Source organism: Gymnoscopelus braueri, assembly GCF_963280865.1.
Source record: "Gymnoscopelus braueri genome assembly, chromosome: 19".
In the NCBI taxonomy this organism is placed as follows: Eukaryota; Metazoa; Chordata; class Actinopteri; order Myctophiformes; family Myctophidae; genus Gymnoscopelus; species Gymnoscopelus braueri.
In genome coordinates, this window is record NC_137621.1 from 32,262,596 (window position 1) to 32,283,332 (window position 20,737).

At 42.9% G+C, this 20,737-nt stretch overlaps 1 protein-coding gene across 9 annotated transcripts in view; it reads left to right on the forward strand.

Moving 5' to 3' along the window:
* trim9 (tripartite motif containing 9) overlaps nucleotides 1–20,737 on the forward strand; it is a gene marked incomplete at its 5' end in the record, with an annotated part of 47,169 nt that overhangs the window by 10,116 nt on the left and 16,316 nt on the right. For 6 of the 9 annotated variants that reach the window (XM_080414594.1, XM_080414596.1, XM_080414595.1 and 3 more), the window contains 2 exons: nucleotides 6,774–6,869; nucleotides 10,496–10,618. The exons of 2 other annotated variants lie outside the window; for them this stretch is intronic. In XM_080414594.1, the coding sequence (XP_080270720.1) occupies nucleotides 6,774–6,869; nucleotides 10,496–10,618 (219 nt within the window). The remainder of the gene's footprint in view (nucleotides 1–6,773; nucleotides 6,870–10,495; nucleotides 10,619–20,737) is intronic. One more of the 9 variants, XM_080414597.1, reaches the window with a different exon arrangement.

The following is a 20,737-nucleotide window of genomic DNA, read 5'->3' on the forward strand; positions in this document are numbered from 1 at the left end:
ATGCAATATTTTTCATCTGCACTCCGCATCTTATCGCCCATTATCAATAAAGAAAATGTTTGCTAATAGTCATCTGGTAATGTTGTTGTTGTTTTGACATAGTTTATATTTAATTATCCTGGTTGCAAAAGTGGACCTTGTTATTTATTGTATACTGTAGATCACACAAAAAACATTTTCAAATGTTCCTTTGTGACTGATGGAAGAAAGCTATTTCTTTTGCTTTTGTCCCCACCAAATGAAATGACCAAGTTCTGCATAGTTTTGCTGTACTTTCAAATAGAATAATTCATTAGGCTCCATTACTAGGGCACTGTCCTTGCATAGTTTGCCCAAAATGAGGACACTTGTTCCAACAACTGTTGATTCTCTGTTATTACACACTAAAAAGGATGTTCCTAGTGTGTACTGTACCATGGTCATTTCATCAGGAAGTCTCAGGAAGACACTCAGGAAGACACTTCTTCACCCTCAACCCCCCCTTCCTACCTATCCTATATTTGAACAAAATGTGGAACAATTTAAACACTTAAGCCCTATTTAATCCGGTTATTCGAAAATAACAGATCTACAAGCTCACAATGCGAAACGTTGTGAGTTTGTAGATCTGCCATTTTCAAAACATTTGGACAAATATTGACAAATGTTGACAAAGCGTCACAGCGCTTTCACAGGAGAATGAACAAAACAGTGCATGGAGGTGCACATTTCTACTCCTCATCATTACCTGATGGGGGATCAGCCTGAGCTCAACATGACGCTGCCATTGTCCTTATGAGCAATTTGTAGCGTCTTCATTTCTCTCGCATAGTCCTCACAGTCTGATATGGCTTTTCATGACCTAATGTCATTTATCAAGTCCTAAGTGGCTCAGCACCAGGTAGACTACCCGATCACCTGCAAAAGACACCGTCTTCCCTCATCGGCTAAATCTGGCATTGACGAGAATAGATTATTTCTGGGCCAATTCCTGCTGCGTTGTCCCAGGTGTCCGTCATAAAGCTGCCATGGCAGTTTCAGTGCCTTCCGTATTATCCATGTTTCACTGCTATTATTTTGTGTGGATGTGGGTTGTTAATGACTTCTTCTGCATTATTGATGGTGACAGATATACCAGATAAATAATGCACTGGCCACTTGGGCTTTGCTTGTGCAGGCTGGTTCCATATGGGATCTTGTTTGACACAGAGGCATAGAAATCTAACTGAATCTTAATTATTCGATTGTGTTTGAACTGAAGATGTTAAGACCTTGTTTTGTTTTTTAATTAGAGAAAGGTTCCCTCAACAGAACTGCAAGTGTCTTCAGTTCATCTACTTCAAGGGAGGATTTGGTATATATGAAAACCATAAAAGGCAAACATTATGCCAACACCTGACCGTCACTGTCTGCCCAATGTTTAATTTCAGTTACAGTAGTTTTGACAAAGAAAGAAACAAAGGAAGGAGATTCAACTTTTTTTCAACATGACAAAAAGAAAAGAAAAAGATTTTAATGCTTAAAGGTGAGGTTCTGCAATGGTGAAAGTGTGCGAAAGCCTCCTTCCTTTCTATAATAAATTTTTACCTTTGACCCTCGCAAACTTGTTGAAGCAGTGTTTGTGGCACTACTGTTAAATCACTTGCCTGTGTAACAAAATGCCAAGATCATCAACACACACAGACTTAACTAAGTTTAGTTTAGTTTTAAACAGGTACTGGCTGAAAAACATCTTCACTCTTAAGCAACGAGAAAGGGAGCAGGGAACCTAAAAACGTTTTGCCCTGGTTTACTCTAAAAGGTACTGTATTTTTGGGGGGGGAAACTGGGTCATGAGAAATGTAAAAAGCTGTGCTTTAGTAGTGATGTTCATGTGGCTGCAGTCTGAAGCCCTGGCATTTCGATGGATAGTTTTGCATCATAATTTTTTATTGCAGTAATTGTTTTTCCTTTACTGGAGCTTTAAGGGGTTTAAGCGACAGTGCACTTACCTCTTCCTGTCTTTGTAGTTCCATCTTCCTATTGGAGGGGGCTTTAATCCAAATTGGCCCGACGCTTCTCCGACATCTCCGCTTTTCCAGTGACAGATTGGCTTGCTTGTTCGACTGTGGAGAGAAAATGAAACATGGTGAATGGCCCCAGAGCAGCTTGTGAATTATTCATGGTCCCGCGCATTCTCCCACTTGGCTTAATTACAGAGATGATTAGTAAACCCCAAATAGCAGGACCAACCTGCAATAAACCCAATACCCATTGCCCTGCATCTGCAACAGAGATTGGAGCTCATTCCAAGCATTCCTCTCTTGTCCCTGCCATTATGTCATATGATGTTCTTATTTTGGCTATCCTGGAAAAGATGTATTTTGGTCCACAAGGGCCGACATTATGTTATATGCGGTTAACGACATACAATAAGTAGCAAATCGTTATGCTGAAACTCCAAGACAGCCTCAAAGTCCCAGCGGATACTGTACTGTATGTGTAAAGAGCAGCACTACAATTTTGCCCATCGATTGAGCCCTGACACTAAATTCTATTTACCCTTGCAAATGCTAATTTCAATGGTGATGAGATGCAAATATCAGGTACGATAAGTCATTATTAATAGTTCTCATCAATCACTAGCTATAATCTCCCACCCATAAGGTGAGTCCATTGCCATTCCAACATTTGTTTCATTATTGACATAGTAAGGAGGAGGAAGGCTCTGGTGGAATTCAGTCTGATCCAAGATCTATCTATCTATGAAATTCCAGATGTGAGCATCTTAACCGCCATAGCTGTTTTACGAGATCTATATGATGTCACTCTATGAAGTATACATATGCTCCCTTGTGCTCTTCAGCCAGTAGGTAGCCAAGCCTAGTCTTGCTTTAAGTTTCCAGCTTGTCATGTCTGGCATAGTACTGTCATCTTTTTTGTTGGCTATTTTTTAAGGACAGTCCAGTCTTCCTTTGTACAGTATATTTTCTTTAGATAAACAATAGGAGAGCTGGTTGGGAGTCTAGAGGAGGCACAGCGGGGCTCTCTGGTGGGATTTGATGCAATGTTGTGCAGGAGGTCAGCATCTTAATCACTCTGTGAAACTGATGATCTGGCACAATTTCTCAAGGAGCATGGAATAATCAGGAAGATTTGAGAGCCAAGGATTCCAGCCACACGTGTAGCACAGCACTAGAAATAAGTGTATTTGTTAAAACCAATATTAAACATGTTATCCCGGCCAACAATTTTATCAAATGGGGTCTCTGGCCTAATACATAATATTAAACTGGGGTGTGTGGGAAATTCAAAAGTGTGAGAATCACTAGGTTAGGTTGTTGGAACTGTTAAGTAAGCTATGGGAAGGTGTTGTACTGTAAGTTCACAATAATAGTATGTAAATATTTAACAAAAACCTGCATAACAGATTTTGTCACAAACATCTAACAATGCAATCAAAGTACAATTATTTATGTTTATGCGCTCTACATCCTATGTGAGTTATAGGTCAAAACATGGAGACAGTGTGTAGCGCACACGCGAGCAGGTACTGTACTGCATGTCAAATGTGCAGCTTCTGTCGTGGACATGTCTGTGACTTAGGCCCTATGTCGTTTCTGGAATGTTAAACAGTAATGGAGCACTGTAGTGTGATTTAAGTCGTGTTGTGTGGCTGCTTAGTAATGCAGCTGAGATAGAGCTGATTGATTTCTGGATCAGGGAACATGAATGAGAAGGACTCTCAAGCTGACCTGGAACATCCTGTTAGCAGACTGAGCATACTGAGTACTAATGAACCCATTGGTTCAAACAAGGCAACTTAGTGGTGTGTCTAGTTGAGCGGCGTTGCTTTTGGCGTTTTCCTTCTGGTGGACAACTTTCAATCAATCAATCAAACAATCAATCAATCAATCAATCAATCAATCAATCAATCAATCAATCAATCAATTAACTTTATTGTCACAACACAGTTACAGGTAAAAGTGAGGTGAAACTCAGGCGCCCGCTAGCCTAGCGGTACAGGCGCATACATATAGGCTCTAATGCAGCCTGAGAAATGCACTATATATAATAATTTCACACTCTCAACTAGCTCCCAACTCTCCCATATCTCCTGACTGTCTACTGTATGCCACTGGATAAAATCATGATAAGCACAACCACAGTCACTAGTCACCAAAGACCCATCTGCCCTGCTCCATCATTGGGATATGGGAATATTGGAATGCAAATCCCGAGTTGATAGAGAGGAAGTTGCCTGAAGTGGTCCACGATACTGGAAAGTTGACATTCCAATCTTTGCTCAGCTGTCGTCGGCTCAGACGGTCAGTCCCCACGGGGCAGAAGAGTCACATTTGCGGCAGCTGTCATGGTTTCCCAAACCCTGGGGTCAAAGGGCATGTCAACCCCCAGAGCTCAACTCCCGTTTTGGACCTGTCCTCGCATCAGATGATGCTGTGTTGTCGTTGGCTTAGAGAGAGAACTGAAGTGTGTGATGGGTTGTTTTAACAGGTTTTTTCCCCTCCCACCTCTATAGCAGCTTAGTCGACAGGTTTTATTGCTCTGCTCCGGAAAACCGAGCCCCCTCTTTCTCTGACCGGATAAAACCATGTATCCCTTTTTTTCCCGCTTTCGGCGTTCCCTACAGACAATAAGCTTCCCCCACTTGGCGGTTGTCCAGTCCACTCAACCGAACGGAGTTCCCAGAGGGTGAGGAGATGGGGTCAGGCCGAGTCCTCTGACTCGATCACCTCCTTGTTCACACAACCCCACTTCACACGCACCCCCTTCTCTGCTCCCTCGTTGTCCAAACAAGGGCATTCATGTGTCATTGCGCACGGCCATAGCAATGGCATTTCCTGTTATGTTCTCCGCGCACTCACCTTCCCATGCCTCGCAGGGCGTGGACGGTTTTAAGTCACAGCAAAACATAACAGCAAAAGTGCTGAGCCGTACATAAATCATCTCAATGTTTGACTGCAATGCCCGACAGATGGTGCCATTATTTTACTGTTTTGACAACATCGGTGCGCAGGTGATGTGTCCCGTTTTTTTAAGACTTTCATCCTTGGCGTCCCTAATTTTGAATCCCTGAATTTCTTTGAATAGGGCTTAATTTGTTATATAAAATTAAGTTCATGTTTTTATTTTTTATCAAAAAGTTATTGGGTTATTTTTATTGTTTGCGTATAAGTTAAATGTTCTCAAATAGAAACTTGAATCACATCTAAGTTTGTCAGATTGATCAGAAAATGTTGCTGTTTTTGGCAAATATCAGTAATTGGTGGTCACTAGGACTTTCCAAAATCAGGATTAGTATCGGACCCAACAATCTGGCATCGGTGGGGCTCTAATGAATATGACTAATTGTATTCATCCGTCAGATGGTCAACGGGTGGTTGGACTGAGTCGTGTGCCGGTCTGGGAAAATGTCCATGTGCTGAGTTTGTGGATTTGAATCCAAATGATTCAAGGCCAGGGCGGCCTAGTTCTGTTCCTGTCAATTTTAACTGCAGGATCTGAAAGGACAAGAGAGATAAAACAAAATGACACTTTGGTGGAGGTTTGGGCTTGTGTAGTTACTTTGCTATGATGTAACTCCAAATATTGGGATGATTTGGGAGAATGTTTTTATGTTTGCTGCTTTACTACTGCACTGGTCCTCAAGAGGAAATGATTGGGAATGCCCTGCATCTAAATGGCACTGTAGGAATGACATTTTACAATACACACTGTACTGCTCTAGATCTGATGTTATGAGACCACATCTTGCTAAACATGGCCTGAAAATAACCGTTACGTGTCTCTTGTGGCTCTGTGTTTTCAACAATTTGCCTCTTGTGTACTACATTAATTTTGTATGTTTTTGTTAACTTGTATTGATCCCTGTAGAAAAATTCTTTCTCTGTATTTGACCCATCCTTAGCAGCAGTGGGCAGCCACCTAGCAGTTAAGGGAGCAGAAGTGGTTCAGTGTCTTGCTCAAGAACACTTCGACACAAAGCCAGGAGGAGCTGTGAATCTAACCCAAACCTTTTGAGCCACTCTCTTCCTTTGTTTATAATTAACTTGTGGCTGGATTGTACCATTACTATATAGAATTCCAGTCACATTGGAACACATTGACCACAACCAAATCTGCCTCTGACAAGCTCTTAGCATTGAGAGCTCATGAATGCTGGATCAGATGACAACCAAACAGGTTGCAGGTTATCAAACACTTACAGTAACTGATTTAGCTAATTAGCACTGTGTCATGCAGGGGGGCTAATTAATGAAATAAGCTGTGAGAGTAAGTGTAACAGGATTCATAGGTACCGTAGCTACAGTAGTCTATCATGCTTGGCAAAGAAATCTGTTGTGTCATCAGAGGTGGCTATTGATGGTTTCTTCTTGTAATTTACAGGCGCAACTATTAAGGTCTTTACAGACGGGAAGCGGTGGACGTGGGCGTTACCGCTCGGATCAGCGGGGATCGCACCACGATTATTGTTGTTTTGTCCTCCTGCGTGGTGCGGTGAAAAGAAATGCTCACCACCAATCAGCTCTTGCCACCCGCGTGCGTGTGCACAAACGAGCGCGAGAATTTCACGGGACCGCGCCCGCCTGCCTCACCGCCCCTCAACTTCTCGGCGCGTCCCAAATAATCTCCCGCCTCTCATTGAAAATGAATTACATAGGCGCGTCGGCCGCTTCCCATCTGAAATGACCTTTAGTCTGCAAACAGGATGTTGGAAAAAGGTTGTTACGTTCAGGATAGCTGTGTTATAGCTGTGCCTCTGATGTCCTCTCTGTGTTCGGTATTGTTCTCAGGGACAGCTATCCCAGGCTCTCACCGGACTGTCAGACAGAGCTTCAGAGGCGAAGGAGTTCCTGGTTCAGCTAAGGAACATGGTGCAGCACATCCAGGTACTGTAACACACTCACGCACGCACGCACACACACTCCTCCAGCTTTAAAACTCTACCATGTCCTCTTTCCAGCTGAGCTGCATCAGCATCCCTTTTCTCCCTACTATAACTGTCATTCCATTTTCCAACCCAGGACTCTTGCACAGCCATGCCAGTGCAAAGATAGATTGAGGCAAATAGACATATCACATCGTTTGTTGTCGGGCAGAAACCTTGTATCTCCATATTTTAGCTTTTTATGTTTTTTTCATATATAATGCCCCGCTACCTCCTTGTATGACAGTGTCACACAAAAGTACCGAAAGTAGCCGATCTACAATCTCACAACGGATCGCATCGTGACACTGAGCTTGTGATTGCTATATCCACATTTTTATTCAAGTGAAAGTGGTTAAAGCAGTAGTTCACCCAAAAAAAGGCTTATTTTCTATCAATTACACACCCCATGAAGCCTTTAGTTCATGGAGATTGTTTTGTTTTTGTCGCATTCCTAAGCCAATAATTTGATGACCGGCAGAGACTCAACTGAGTCTCCATTGAGTTGAGTTTTTTTTTAAAGATTTGTTTTTGGGCTTTTATGCCTTTAAAGTTGTACAATGCAGATTCACAAATAACGATTTTTAGCAACCTCTGCTGGTCACTACCGTCACTGCATACAATTTCCGTAGTCCTTGATTACCCAGAATTCCATTTGTTTTCACCGGAAGCCGGAAGTGTTTCAAAAAGCGTTCTTTTAATTGTTTTATACTATCTGCGGATCGTTTCTCTTAGCCAGTGGAGCATTAGTTCCCATGAGCTGTGCTTTCTTTTTCTGTTCTTTTTCGATCTTCCAATCCTACATTCTCTTAAAATCAGCGTGAGGTTCCTTTTTGTTATTAGCGCGGTAGTTCCTGGCCAAACAGGAAACCGTTGCGGTAGTTCCTGGCCAAACAGGAAACCAGTGCATTTCCGCCTCCGTTTACCGGCCAGATGACGTCATTTTCCCGGGAAAGTCCCCCCCGACACTATTCAATAGAAAATATATAAATAAAATGCTTCCGGGGGTGAAATTCATGGAGTGGGTGTTGTGAAACTTTTGCCACTCACAAAAGATATACAATTTAACTTTAGTTTTGTTGAAAACGTTACCTAGTATTACTTTAATGATAGGTTAGTAGACTGACAGGAAATGGGGAGAGAGATGGGGAGTGACACGCAGCAAAGGTCGTCGGGATCGGGATTCGGCACTGCAGCCTAGGGTGCCTGGACCGCCACACTGCGGCCCAGGCCACCATTGAGTTGAGTTTTCATTGAGTTTTATAAACACTTTATTTAACCAATGAAGAGTGTTAACAAGAGCTTGTAACTAAATACTAACTACATTGGTTCCATTGGAACACAAGTTATTCTTTCCATTTCCTGAAAAACAACGGTTTTGGACATACAAGGTTTCCACCCGACAGTGACAACATTCTCTTATGCACCACCATGTCATCCTGTTGTTAATCCTTGGCTCAGGCTGGATTCAGTGTACACTCACACAGCACTGTACATGACAGGTGTGAATGTGGGCGCCTGTCGAACACTCACATTGGATGGAAACTTTCCACAAGTAAATCTCACTGGGAGGGAGAATCAGAGAACAACTTTTGTTCTAGCTTCCGGCCTTGTTCAATACTGACTTTAGTTGTTACTGTAGTGTAGACCTGGGAATACAGCTTTACTTCAGCTGTGCTTAAAGAAAATGTAAATATCAAATGTACTTGGATGGACTGTGAGCTTCTATTACACCGGTATTCCTCACTAGGTCAGGTTAAAACAGGTAAGAAGGGGAAGTTGGTATAATATTACGGTTCAACACTATGGCAGTGTAAAAGCTAATATATACTTTGCAATTGCATCACTCACCAAAAATAACAGATTGTCTAGTTAAAAACGTGATGCGGTGTGCCCCCCTCACTAAATTACACTTTTATTTTGACTTGATATTTCCCATTGGACTTACCTCTCGCAAGTGTTGTAGAGCCTCGTATAACACTTGTCGAGGGAGGCATCCCACTAGAATGTCGTTCTCACCACTTCACTCTGTGATTGTGTTGCACAAATGAACTAAAAGAAAATAAGCCTATTTTGCAGTCGGTGTAGACAGTGCAGGTAATATAGGTAATGGCCTGCTTTATTTCATGTTATAATATCAATACAAATGTGATACACAGGGTTTGTTTTGTCAGCAAGCAGGCACTCTCACAGGCAGATAACCAACAGGATGAAGAACGGTGCGTGGGACTGAGATGTATTTTTTTGGTAGACATTGAGAGAAGCAGGAGGTGGTTGATGGGGATGGGCTGGTGGACAAGAGACAAAGAGGAATTCATACTTCATCGACGGAAATGCTCACCACCAATCAGCTCTTGCCACCCGCGTGCGTGTGCACAAACGAGCGCGAGAATTTCACGGGACCGCGCCCGCCTGCCTCACCGCCCCTCAACTTCTCGGCGCGTCCCAAATAATCTCCCGCCTCTCATTGAAAATGTCGCGGTGGTGTCGCATGTACAAAACAGCCGACCTACAAGCTCACAACGCATCGCGGATGCGACACCGTCGTGTGACTGAGCATAAATTAGGGTTAGGCCTCAGTGGATTTCAAGAGAGAGGGAGGGTGGGGGACCTGAGAAGTTGGGAAGAGCTTGTGTTGGAGGAAGAGGAGCAGATTGTGGTGGAGTAGAAGGAGACGAGAGGATCAGTCAGGAGAGAAGGAGAAAGGGGTTCAGGAGGAGGTGCTGATGCCCCTCTTCGTCAGGTGGTAAAGTAACTGTATACTTGTGAGATATTCATCGTGGGATATTTGTCTACCTATGTGAAGGCGAACAGAATTCTGACAACCTCAGCTGTGGACATTTCTGCAGTCTCCTCTTCCCACTTGACGTTTTGATGCTGCTACTCTCGCTCTCTCTCTCTCCCCCTTCCTTGTTTAGCCAAATGTCAGTCTTCCTCGCTATGGCCTGGTGCATCTGGTCTTGGATGTATGCCTGCAGATTGCAGTGCCTCTGTGTGTGGTTCATTGCTTCTTGTTTGTCCTACATACATTGTAGAGCTCTGTCTTGGTGTGATTCAGTGGTTCAGCCTCAGAGATTGTTTTGCTTTCTTTCGTCGATTTATCTTGCATTTGTTTGATAGAACGATTGACTATTTATCTGTTTGTCTGTCCGTCCGTCCGTCCGTGCGTCCGTGCGTCCGTCCGTCCGTCCGTCCGTCCGTCCGTCCGTCCGTCCTTCCGTCCGTCCGTCCGTCCGTCCGTCCGTCCGTCCGTCCGTCCGTCCATCCATACATCCATCCATTCATTTATCCATTGATCGATATACCTTCCTAATTGTCGATAAAGAGACATTTGATCTCACTGGGACACGTTGTGAGCTTGTAGATCTGCTATTTTCACCACTTCTTAAAAATTCTTAAAAGAGTTTTGTAAAAAAAAAATCTAATTTTTTTTTAAATTTATGTTTGAACATTCTTCTTCATTTCTGAATAATAATCTTGAAAACAGCTTGGAAAAAATGAAAATGGGTCCGCAACCCACAAATGTGTCCCGAGTCCCACTGTTTGGGAAACACTGGTCTACAGTTCATTGCTATGTGTGTGTTGCAGGAGAATGGAGTGGAGTTTGAAGCTTGCCTGGTGGCACAGTGTGATGCTCTCATTGAAGCCCTTAACCGCCGTAAGGCCCAGCTGCTGTCCCGAGTAAACAAAGAGCACGAACACAAGCTGATGGTGAGTAAGCATTACTTGTGCGTGCGTGCGTGCGTGTGCGTGCGTGTGCGTGCGTGCACACGTGCATGTGTGTGAGAATGTGAGAGTGTGTGCGAGCGTGCACACATTTAAATATACACTCATTCAAGTACAAAGATATACATACACATGCTCTTTCACACACACATGCAAAATGCAGCTGAAGGTGCGTGACCATGACCATGGATCAGACACAGCCTTGGGCCTAGTCTTTTATTCAGGACATTTATTGAAATAAGAGAGCAGTGAAATTATGTCACCCATTTGGCAGATGAGACTTTGATGGAGATTTAAAAAGACTCAAAATTCATTAAATGACTTGTTAAGAAGGCCATTCATACAATCTAGGAGGCCGTAAAAGACACATAATTAGTTATTGGCAGCTAAAACAATTGTAATCTACTGTAGTAACTAACTACATAGCTATTGTAGTGCATGTTGAAATAACAGTAGAGCTAAGCACCCAGCACAAGAAATGAGAAGGGCGGCACACCGTCGTTTACCTCAAGCTGTTTGCGGCCGACCAAACAAGCACAGAAGAGCAGGATGGAAGGAGGGAGGGGCCGAGGGAGGGAGAGATACACACTTGTGCTGAACAGCATCCAATTTCATGCCTGGGTGGTCTGTAGAATTAAGGTTTCACATGCAGAGGTGGTTTGAGGAGGATGGTTACATGTGGACCCACTCATAGACATACTCATACACAGACATGACTGCACATGTTCTCTCTCATGTACATATGTTTGAATACATATATGGATATATACTTAACCTAATGTGTGTGTGTGTGTATACTGTATATACAGTATGGATGTTAGCTGTGATTTTTTAAATTAAGGGTGTTTTCTGTTAAAGATGACAGGCTTCTCAGTGAGGCGGAGGAATGGATATTCACACTTCCGAGGCATAGGAATTTTTGAGTGGACCCAGTGCATCTGGTCTTGCATGACAGCCAGCAGAATGGCGGCTCTATGTTTGTCACTCACTGATTCTTGGGACATGATGGATGACATGTCTTCCAGTGACAGATGTCACACTCTTTATTCACTCGGGGGATTATTGCTCCAATCACAGCAATCTCCAAAACAGTGTTAATGATTCCGAACAGATAATGGCTGTCTCAAATGTAGTCCTCCTTAAGATACGTTTCCTTAAGTGAATCTTCTAGATACGAATAGTTTTCTTCGTCAATGACCCTGTCACAACATAATGTACGAACATATGATTCACTTATGAGGCGCAGTTTACGGAGCTAGTTCAGGCCAGGCAACTCAAGGGATTGTGCCATCCGATCAGGTGACTACTGACTAGTCACATGCACTCTTCTCCTGGTCGGTGGGTTATAAGTACTGCTCTGCCTACCTGTTCATTCTGGTTGCGCTGTTCCGCAGCGCTGACGTGCCGACGCTGCTGCTGAGATCCTGCCGTATCTGCTGCCTTCGCTTGCTGCGTATGCTGCTAACCATGAAAGTCATCCCACCCGCCTCCCCGGCATCCACCTGTAGGCTCTGTTTCTAGATCCCCATGGGGGTTAATTCATTCCCTGTAAATGCTTTTTGGCATGTAACATTTATTAAAATGTTATTCTTACAGGGAATGAATAGGATTCAGAGACCTGACGCCAAACTATGCTTCCTCATGCTTTCTATATCCATGCTCAAGCTTGCTCAATAAATATATATTCTAATTCAATCCAAGAGTTGTCTGACTGAACTGGGTGCTTGGTCTGAACCACTGTATTACTACATCACATATTGAAGCTAGAGCTGGGGGTCTTCAATGTTTTTCAGGCCAGGGACCCCTTATGTGAGAGAGAGATGAAGCAGGGACCCCCACTACATATTTTATAAAATTGTGTTGCAGATTAAACTTTTAAATAGATAGCTTCATAGGCTTATTTTACAGCACTGTCACCAATTAATGTTTGTTTACACATAATCTTCTCTATTAATATGTTAATAGTTGGATTCATGTTAATGTGTACTTTCAGACATTTAAACACTCCATACTTAGTAAACTTGACCGTTGGCTCTGTACTTGGTCTGCTCTTTTTTCCCCTCTACACCAAACCTCTTTGCCAGAAATAGGCGATCTACAAGCTCACAACGCCTCTCAGCGCCCCTCAGAATAGAGATGCTAGGGTTCAAGTGGTTAATGTAAAAAAATAAACCTTTTTCCTATCACACATAGATTTGGTGGCCCACCTGTAGTAACTCTGAGGAGCCCCTAGGGGTCCCGGACCCCCTGTTGAAGACCCCTGAGACTAGTTGATACAGTAACATACAGTACAACAAAATGAGTACAAAGCATAAAATACAGTAGAAAATAACACATTATAAAACATTATAACCGTATAAACCATTCAATTAAATGGTCCTGTAGCCTTCAGCAGAGTGACCTAGCATCTAGACATCTACTTAGAGCCCCAACTGTCACCATTACTCCAGCGCTAATGATCCATAATGAAAATGAATTCAGTTGGCCAGCCAGCTCTACCAGCTGAATTAAAATGACAGGTGTCAATTCACTGCTGACTCATTTGCATTTCAGAAATGCCAGCCAGCCTTCACACTTGATTGGACACAGAGCACCACATGTTGAAACCGTGCCCCCAAATACCACTAACATTTATTTATTTATTCAGTTATTTATTTTCACATTGTGTCAGGTACCTACTGGTTGACAAGTAGCACTGAAGCTCATAAGCGCGATATCTGTCCCGGACACGTGGGGATTGCCTCTTGAAGGAGTGGTAGAACTTTTGTCCGCCATGCGGGAGAGACAGGTTTGAATAGGACAACTTATGGATTGCAGCTTTAAGTACATAATATAATAATAGAATGCATAATAGGCTATAATAAGGGCAGGACTTCCCTTCATATTGTACTGCAAGATTCCTAGAGGAAAGGATTAAGAGGCCCATCTTCATTTTCAAGCAAGAAAGCGTCATGTCTGTTTTTGTTTTCATGGACCTGTGGCCCCCGACTTAAAGTCATTTTACAACTGTGGCCCCCTTCCTTATCTAATTGAATACCCCTGGCGTAGGCTGTGGAGATGGTGCTCAGCATTCTCTCTGAGGTCTGCATGTTCAGTGTCTGTACCGGCCCACTCCACTGGCATTAAAGGCTTTGTGCATACTGTTGAAGTGGAACCCATCCCTGCCTGAGCCACAGACACGTCCCACTCCCAGCTAAATTAAACACTCTGGCCTTTACTGTTTATGACTTGTTCTATGTAGGATGACTTCCTCTGTACCGTACCAACGAACGAAGGAGAAGGCCTGTTACCTGTATCAAAGCCATATCTCCCATTGAGCCTCTCAAAGAGACAAACCCACACTGACGCTAAAGCCCTGTCGTCATGGTACTTGGTCAATACTTATGAGTCAGGTCCATTTTGACACATCATCAGGAAGCCTGGAGTTGTTGTAGTCACTCTTAACGAGGCGGGTAGAGCAGAAGCTCTACTCCTCTGTCTCACTTTGACGCCATTCTCATTTCCTCAATAAAACACTTGTTGGGCCGGAAACCATTTATCTCCACATTTCAACTTTTTATATTTTTTCGCAAATTAATGCCCTACTGCCTACTTCATCATACAAGAGTGTCAGCCAGAAGTAGCAAAATAGTAAATTGTCAAGCATACAATGAGTCGTGATGTGAATCTTTTTCTTTGTGCTATACAGTGACTATCGAATAGAATCAAGCCTTTGTGTACCGTCTCTACTCCTGGCCCCTCCCACGTTACATGTCTGGGATTGTGAGAATGTGTGCAAAGCATATTTCAGTGCAGAGAACCCACCACGGATGAGGGGCCCTGCTGAGAGCTAAGGATTAGTCACTTTCATCTGTTTGTTGTTGTTTTGAATAATGTTTTACTATTGGTCTCTTGTGATATTGGAAGTCTAGTCTAGTTTAGGAGGGGCAACTCAATACCTAAAGTATATGAATGGTTCACTGTCGTAGTAACAACTGTAATATGACATGATGTACAGATGGTTTATTCAGTAAGCCTAATGGCCACATTGTATAAGAGGTTGTCTAAAAATACCACTTTGTATATTTTGTGTTGTTCCACAGAGATTTTCATTCACTCTTACTTTGTTTTATTTCTTTAACTTAGAGTGGCCAATTATTTGTACCCCCTTTTTCTCCCAGTTTATTTGCCAATCAACCCTACCCACACATTTCTGTGTGACCATTATTACTGCCTGGCGCTGCGACAGAGATTGGCCCGGCTTCTCACCCCCGAACACGAACAATTGTGTTTGTATAGACACCCGGCCAAGCCAGATGCACCACGGTGCATTCAAACCCCTAGGCTCCGCCGTGGTAGACCCAAGCGCCATTCATTCTTACACTGTGTAAATATTGTGTGCTCACTCAATACTTGTGCATTGGTTGATGAGCTCTGGCTCTTATACTCTTTACTACTGGTTACCTGTGATTGATCATTTCAGATGATAGATGCAGGTGGTGTCTGTTAAATGCTAAAAAATAAATAAAATGTAAGTATATAATGTTAATGCACAGGTCAATACTGTTCCCCAAGGACCTGGCAAAGTAAAGTGTTAGTACCGGTAAATGTTAAATGTTTGGAGTATATCTATGTGGATATAAGCCTGTATACTGCTAAGAAGAGGCAGGTTAGGAGACTGCAGCCCACTGTGGTGTCTGAGTACTGCAGTGACCTAATAATCACAGCAGGCAGTCACAGCACTGAAGCAATTACACTTTACAAAGGAAGGCGCATAGTCCAGCAGAGCCAAACATGTGCAGGTCAGGAGATACCAAATAATATGATGTCCTTCTATAATGTTTTCTGTTCATCTGCCTTGAGTCTGGTGGATGGCATTGCTGTTAGGTGCATGAGTCATTGCAAATTCTGTACACAACCTACTGTAAGAGACAGCAAATTGTCTCTGAGACACGTAGATGGAGAATATGTTGTGGATATGGGGCAGCGGTTGTTTTGTGAAGTCTTAAGGTCAAGTCTCCTGCTCTCCTGTTGTTTTTGTTTTTGCCCAGTCGGAAAGTGTCAGAGTGGTTCTGGTGAGTTGGTGTTGTAAGCTCCCTCGGTGATGTGCTTCATCACCATGACAACCACATACAGATTATGTCTGGGAGAGGTTGAGGCTCCTTTCTCTGTGAGCTCCATTCATCTCCGCCGCTGCAGCACGGACAGCCGTGACCCCATTTGCACAGCCACCTCCCTGCCCTCTACTGCTGTCCTCTTCCACAGTAGTGCGGTGTGTGCGCATGTGCATGCATGCATATACGTTTGCATGTGTTAGCACTGATATATACAGTATGTTTATGTGTTGTGTGTGTGTGTGTGTGTGTGTGTGTGTGTGTGTGTGTGTGTGTGTGTGTGTGTGTGTGTGTGTGTGTGTGTGTGTGTGTGTGTGTGTGTGTGTGTGTGTGTGTGTGTGTGTGCGCGCGCGCGCATGTGTACGTGTGTATCAGTGTCTTAATAATAGTAATAATAATAATAATGTATTTTATTTGTATTGCATCAGGAATCTTAGAGTGCTACATAGATAAAAACGTGAAATTAATCACGCATACTGTCTTAGTATACAGTTCTCTCTCTATCGATCTCCTCTGGCCCTTCTGCTCTTGCTATTCTCATACTATCACCTGCAGGTCAATCTGAGAACCCAGGTAAAAAAATAGGAAAAACAGCGCCTCTGAATCTGTTCTTGAGAGATTACCTGCAGGATGAATCACACTCCCTCCCTTGTGTTCAACCCATTCACCCATTAGCAGGTGATCAGGAGGCACAGTGATATGGCCTCAGGCAGATTCACATCTTCCTTCCAATCCGAGCTGATTGCCATCCAAAAAGAACAAAAGAAAAAAAAAACTGTCAGGAATGCTGAGTGAAACTGCTGATAAGTGCATGTGCGTTGAAGTTGTCTGCTCAGTGAACTGAGAAGTTTGAACGTGAAATGGAGGGCAGGAGAGGCGACTGAGTTGAGTGGGTCGCATAAGGAGAAGAAGGAACAGAGAAATGGAAGGCAGCAAGAACAAGAGGACGACAGGGAGAGAGGAGAACATACTTTATAAGTTGCTGATGTGTCTCTGCATTAAATCCACTAAGAAGAGACTAGTCTCACCTAGATTGGGAGATCTCAGCCTACCAATACGTGTGGGGAAATCTAAGTGCAAGGTAGTTGCTAGAACAGCAGCCTTTACGAAACTATGCCCACTGCTTTGAAAACCAACCCTGTCACCGTCCCTATCTGAAAGACTGCCCTTAGAACTTTGGATTGGTTCTGCAATGCAGTTGTTGTTTTTTTTACTCTTTAACTGGTTTCCACACAGTTTTAGCAACAAAAGCTGCATGATTGTCATCAGTCTCTAGTTGAGTGAGGCGTTTAGAGACTGGCTTGTGAGTCTACCAAGAAACAGATGTCTTGGTGGAATTGAATAGAACACACACAGTTAAATGCTCAGTGTTCATTTAACTTAGAGAGTACAAATGGAACCAAATGGACCATATCCCATTTGTAACTCAGAGAGTGTACACATGAATCCTATAAATGGACCCTAACGGGTCTGGTTGGTACATTGTCAGAGTTAAACACCTGAGTGTTAATCTGTTTTAGACTTAAATGACTTAAATGACTAAAATGTCTTCAGTTTTTTCTGTTCATGATGTGTGTCAGTGGTGCAGCACTTCTATTTCTGTTGCAAATCTTCTGGGTCATGTAAGGAGACAGGAGAGAGGCAGAAGACAGATGGATGGAGACGACACTATTGTCAATTCCTGGATTTTCCTCTGCAGCAATACTAATTACAAAACAAATGACAAATTAGAAGGAAAATTACAGGTAATTTTCTTCTGGTAATGATGTGTGTGACCTGTCCAGATCGATGTTGGTTTTCCTGGTCAGTCACTGCTTCTGACTATAAAATGTACTGCACAGTAAAATCATCACTGTTGAGTGACTGAGTGAACAATGGACCCTTACGAGGCCATTTGGTTATATTTGTACACTTTATGAGTTACAAATGGATAAGTTTAACACTTACTGAACATGCATCTTAAAGTTTTATGCCTTACTGCACACCACATTACCCATCTGGGGACAATAAAGTGGATCTACAACTCAAGTGATTCTACGTGTGATTCTAAATGCAGTGGGAGGTACAGTAGGAAGAGATGGGAAGACATTCGTGAGTGTGTTTGTTAAATAGGCTGCGACAGCACAGCAGTGAGAAATACCTCCTGGAGCTCTGCCAGGCCACTGCGGGGCAGTGTGGGATGGATGGTCCTGGCTTGACACAGCAGGCCTCCATGGAACTTGGACCAGAGAAATATTATAGATGAGGCCAGATCATCAGAGTCCCCAGGGGGAGGCGAGTCCTAAAACCTGCTGCTCCCTGTCGAAGCATGATGAGAGAGGGTCACCGCCGTGCATGTGCGGGTGTCCAGATTGATTACAGTTTATGAAAAATGGAGGATAATGAGAATATGATGAGCTGGGTCAGTGTGTGTGGTACGGTGTGTGTGCCATAGTGGTGCAGCATGGTGCCACACATCACCATGAAATCATTCTCATTCTCATTCAGTTCCCTCTCCCTATCCTTCTCTCTCGCACTCTCTCTATGTCTCTCTCTCCTCTCTCCTGTCTTTCTCTCTCTTTCCCCCCTCTCCTCTTCTCTCTCTCTCGCTGATTGAGCTCTGTTCTGACATCACACACAACAGAGTTGCCGAACGACAGTGATTTGCGCTGACGTCAGGGATCTCCATATATGGGCATGTGACTTCGAGCTCTGCTCTGACGTCTTTCACAAGAAACCGTTGCCTAACGATGCCAATATGCACGCTCAGTGCCGATTTGCACTGACATTGGGCTTGGGCATGTCCATATTTGGGCACCTGCCCACCATAGACACGCCACAACTTGAACTTTATATAGTAAATCATGCTTACAGCCTGGAATGGTGCCATTATCACAATTGAATTAGCGTTGTCTGTAAGCATAGGTTTGTTATATGGGGTGTTAGTACCCATGTTAATGCTGTTGTGACCACAGTCCTTATTACATCTCTCACACACTTCCCCTCAGTCAACAGTCATTACAGTAATGGTAAATTAGGTACTATTTGTTAAAGACACTACAGTGATGATTACAGTGCAATTAGTTGTGTCTGTAGCTACTTCTTCATGCTACTGTATGTGTCAGTACTCAGTAGCATTGTACACTTCATGCATAGTTAATGCAGTTCCTTCCGCAGTCTTTATGAAAGCCTAAATTATACTTTGTCGCACAATAGTGTCAGCAGCTGACAACACAGCACGGTACAGTGCTTTGTTAGCTAGCTTGAAAACTGTTATTTTTGGCGAGTGACACCATACGATGTATACATTCTACTCAAGCCATCTTTACGTATGCTGCGTCAGTAAATGGCCAGATAGAGGCTTTCCCTCTCCTCGCAGCCCTGGAAGCATTCGGATAAAAGCACTGAAGTTACTGTTACCTAGCAACCCTCAGTCCAGCACCTCTGCTGATGTGTGAATGCTGAGAGGATGCTCTTTGGACATCTGCATGGGTGTGTGATGAAACAACATATGGGCTGTCATGCAATGAGGGGAATCTGTACAGCAACTAGGTTTCTATTTGCGAGGGGCTCGTAGCTAGCACAGTATGCATATGGGTGCTGCTGATGCCAAGTGAATCCTTGGTGGTCAATGTTATGAATTACATTTATTTTGTAGCTTTGTTATTAACCACTATAATCATGGCATTTGTATTTTAGGCATGTCATTCTAGGCGCAAAGTGTTTAAGAAAAATTTCTACAAGCTTTGTGAGCTTGTAGATCGGCTATTTTTGGGAAGAAAATATATATTTTGGAGAGGTCAGATAGATATCAGACATATTATAAGAGTGCAGTTGGGCTATATGATATACAGTAGATAAAAAGCAAATCTGTTCTCTGAGGTGTAACAGATCTTGTAGACCAGGGAGGTAGCACAATGCCCAATTAACTTATTTAGAGGCCCATCTGGAATACCTTACTTCTCATTAAAACACTGCAGCCTCTTTCAGTCTGGAAACTGCAGTAGTGTGGTGTGTCATACTGTATATTCACTGTTGAAAGATTGCACATATTCATTCACATATTCACTATTAATAGATTGTACATACATTACCCAGATACTTCCTGTTGATTCATGTGGTTGATAGTCTGTACATATGCTGTATCCATCCATATTCATTGGTGATATACATTACAGTATGTATATTCATTCATATATACATTCTTATTGACTGGTGATAGACTGTACATTTGGTAACTCTGTCATTCAGAGACCCAGCGCAGATGTCTTGTGTCTAAGCCTGTTTCACTTTATTGTATTTTTAATTAATCTTCCTGTGTTTCACTCTTACTGCTATTGCTACCATGAAACCTGAATTTCCTCCTGTTGCTAATGTCCTGTTGCTGATGCAAACATCAGCAACAGGAGTGATTGCCAGTGTCTGTTAACCCAATCCCTCTCTCCCAATCTGTGTCAAGAGTCAAATGATGATCAATTATAGAATTCCATTGTAATCTCATTATTGGTTTTTGTCTTGACCCGCCTTATTTATATTCCCTTCATCCATCAACACTTGTGTTTAATCATTGTTTTCCCACTCTCCTTCCATTTGTCTTCTCTCTGTCTCAGTCTCTCCATTCTCCAATCCCTCCTACACCGCCTTTCTCTCCTGTCCTTTTTTATCACCTTTTCCCACTTCCTAATTTCTGTCGGACACGTTGCTTCTTCTCTTATCTCCCTGTATCTGATGCCTCCATTTTATCCTCTCCCTTCACTGTATGTGTCAGTACCACAGGACAGTACTGTAGCTGCATGCACGATTCCATTCTGATTGCGGTCATCATTAATGACTGCTTGAGCTTCCTTCCCTTTTGATTGATTACAGCAATGAAGAAAGTAATGATTTCAATAGGGTTATTTATCTAAATGATGTGTATGTGTACATGCCTACATATATGCATGTGTGGGTCCTGTATACTTTATCTTGCATTGGTCTTCTTGCATACCTGGTGTCATATAGGCTATGTATATGTATTGCATATTTAATGCTG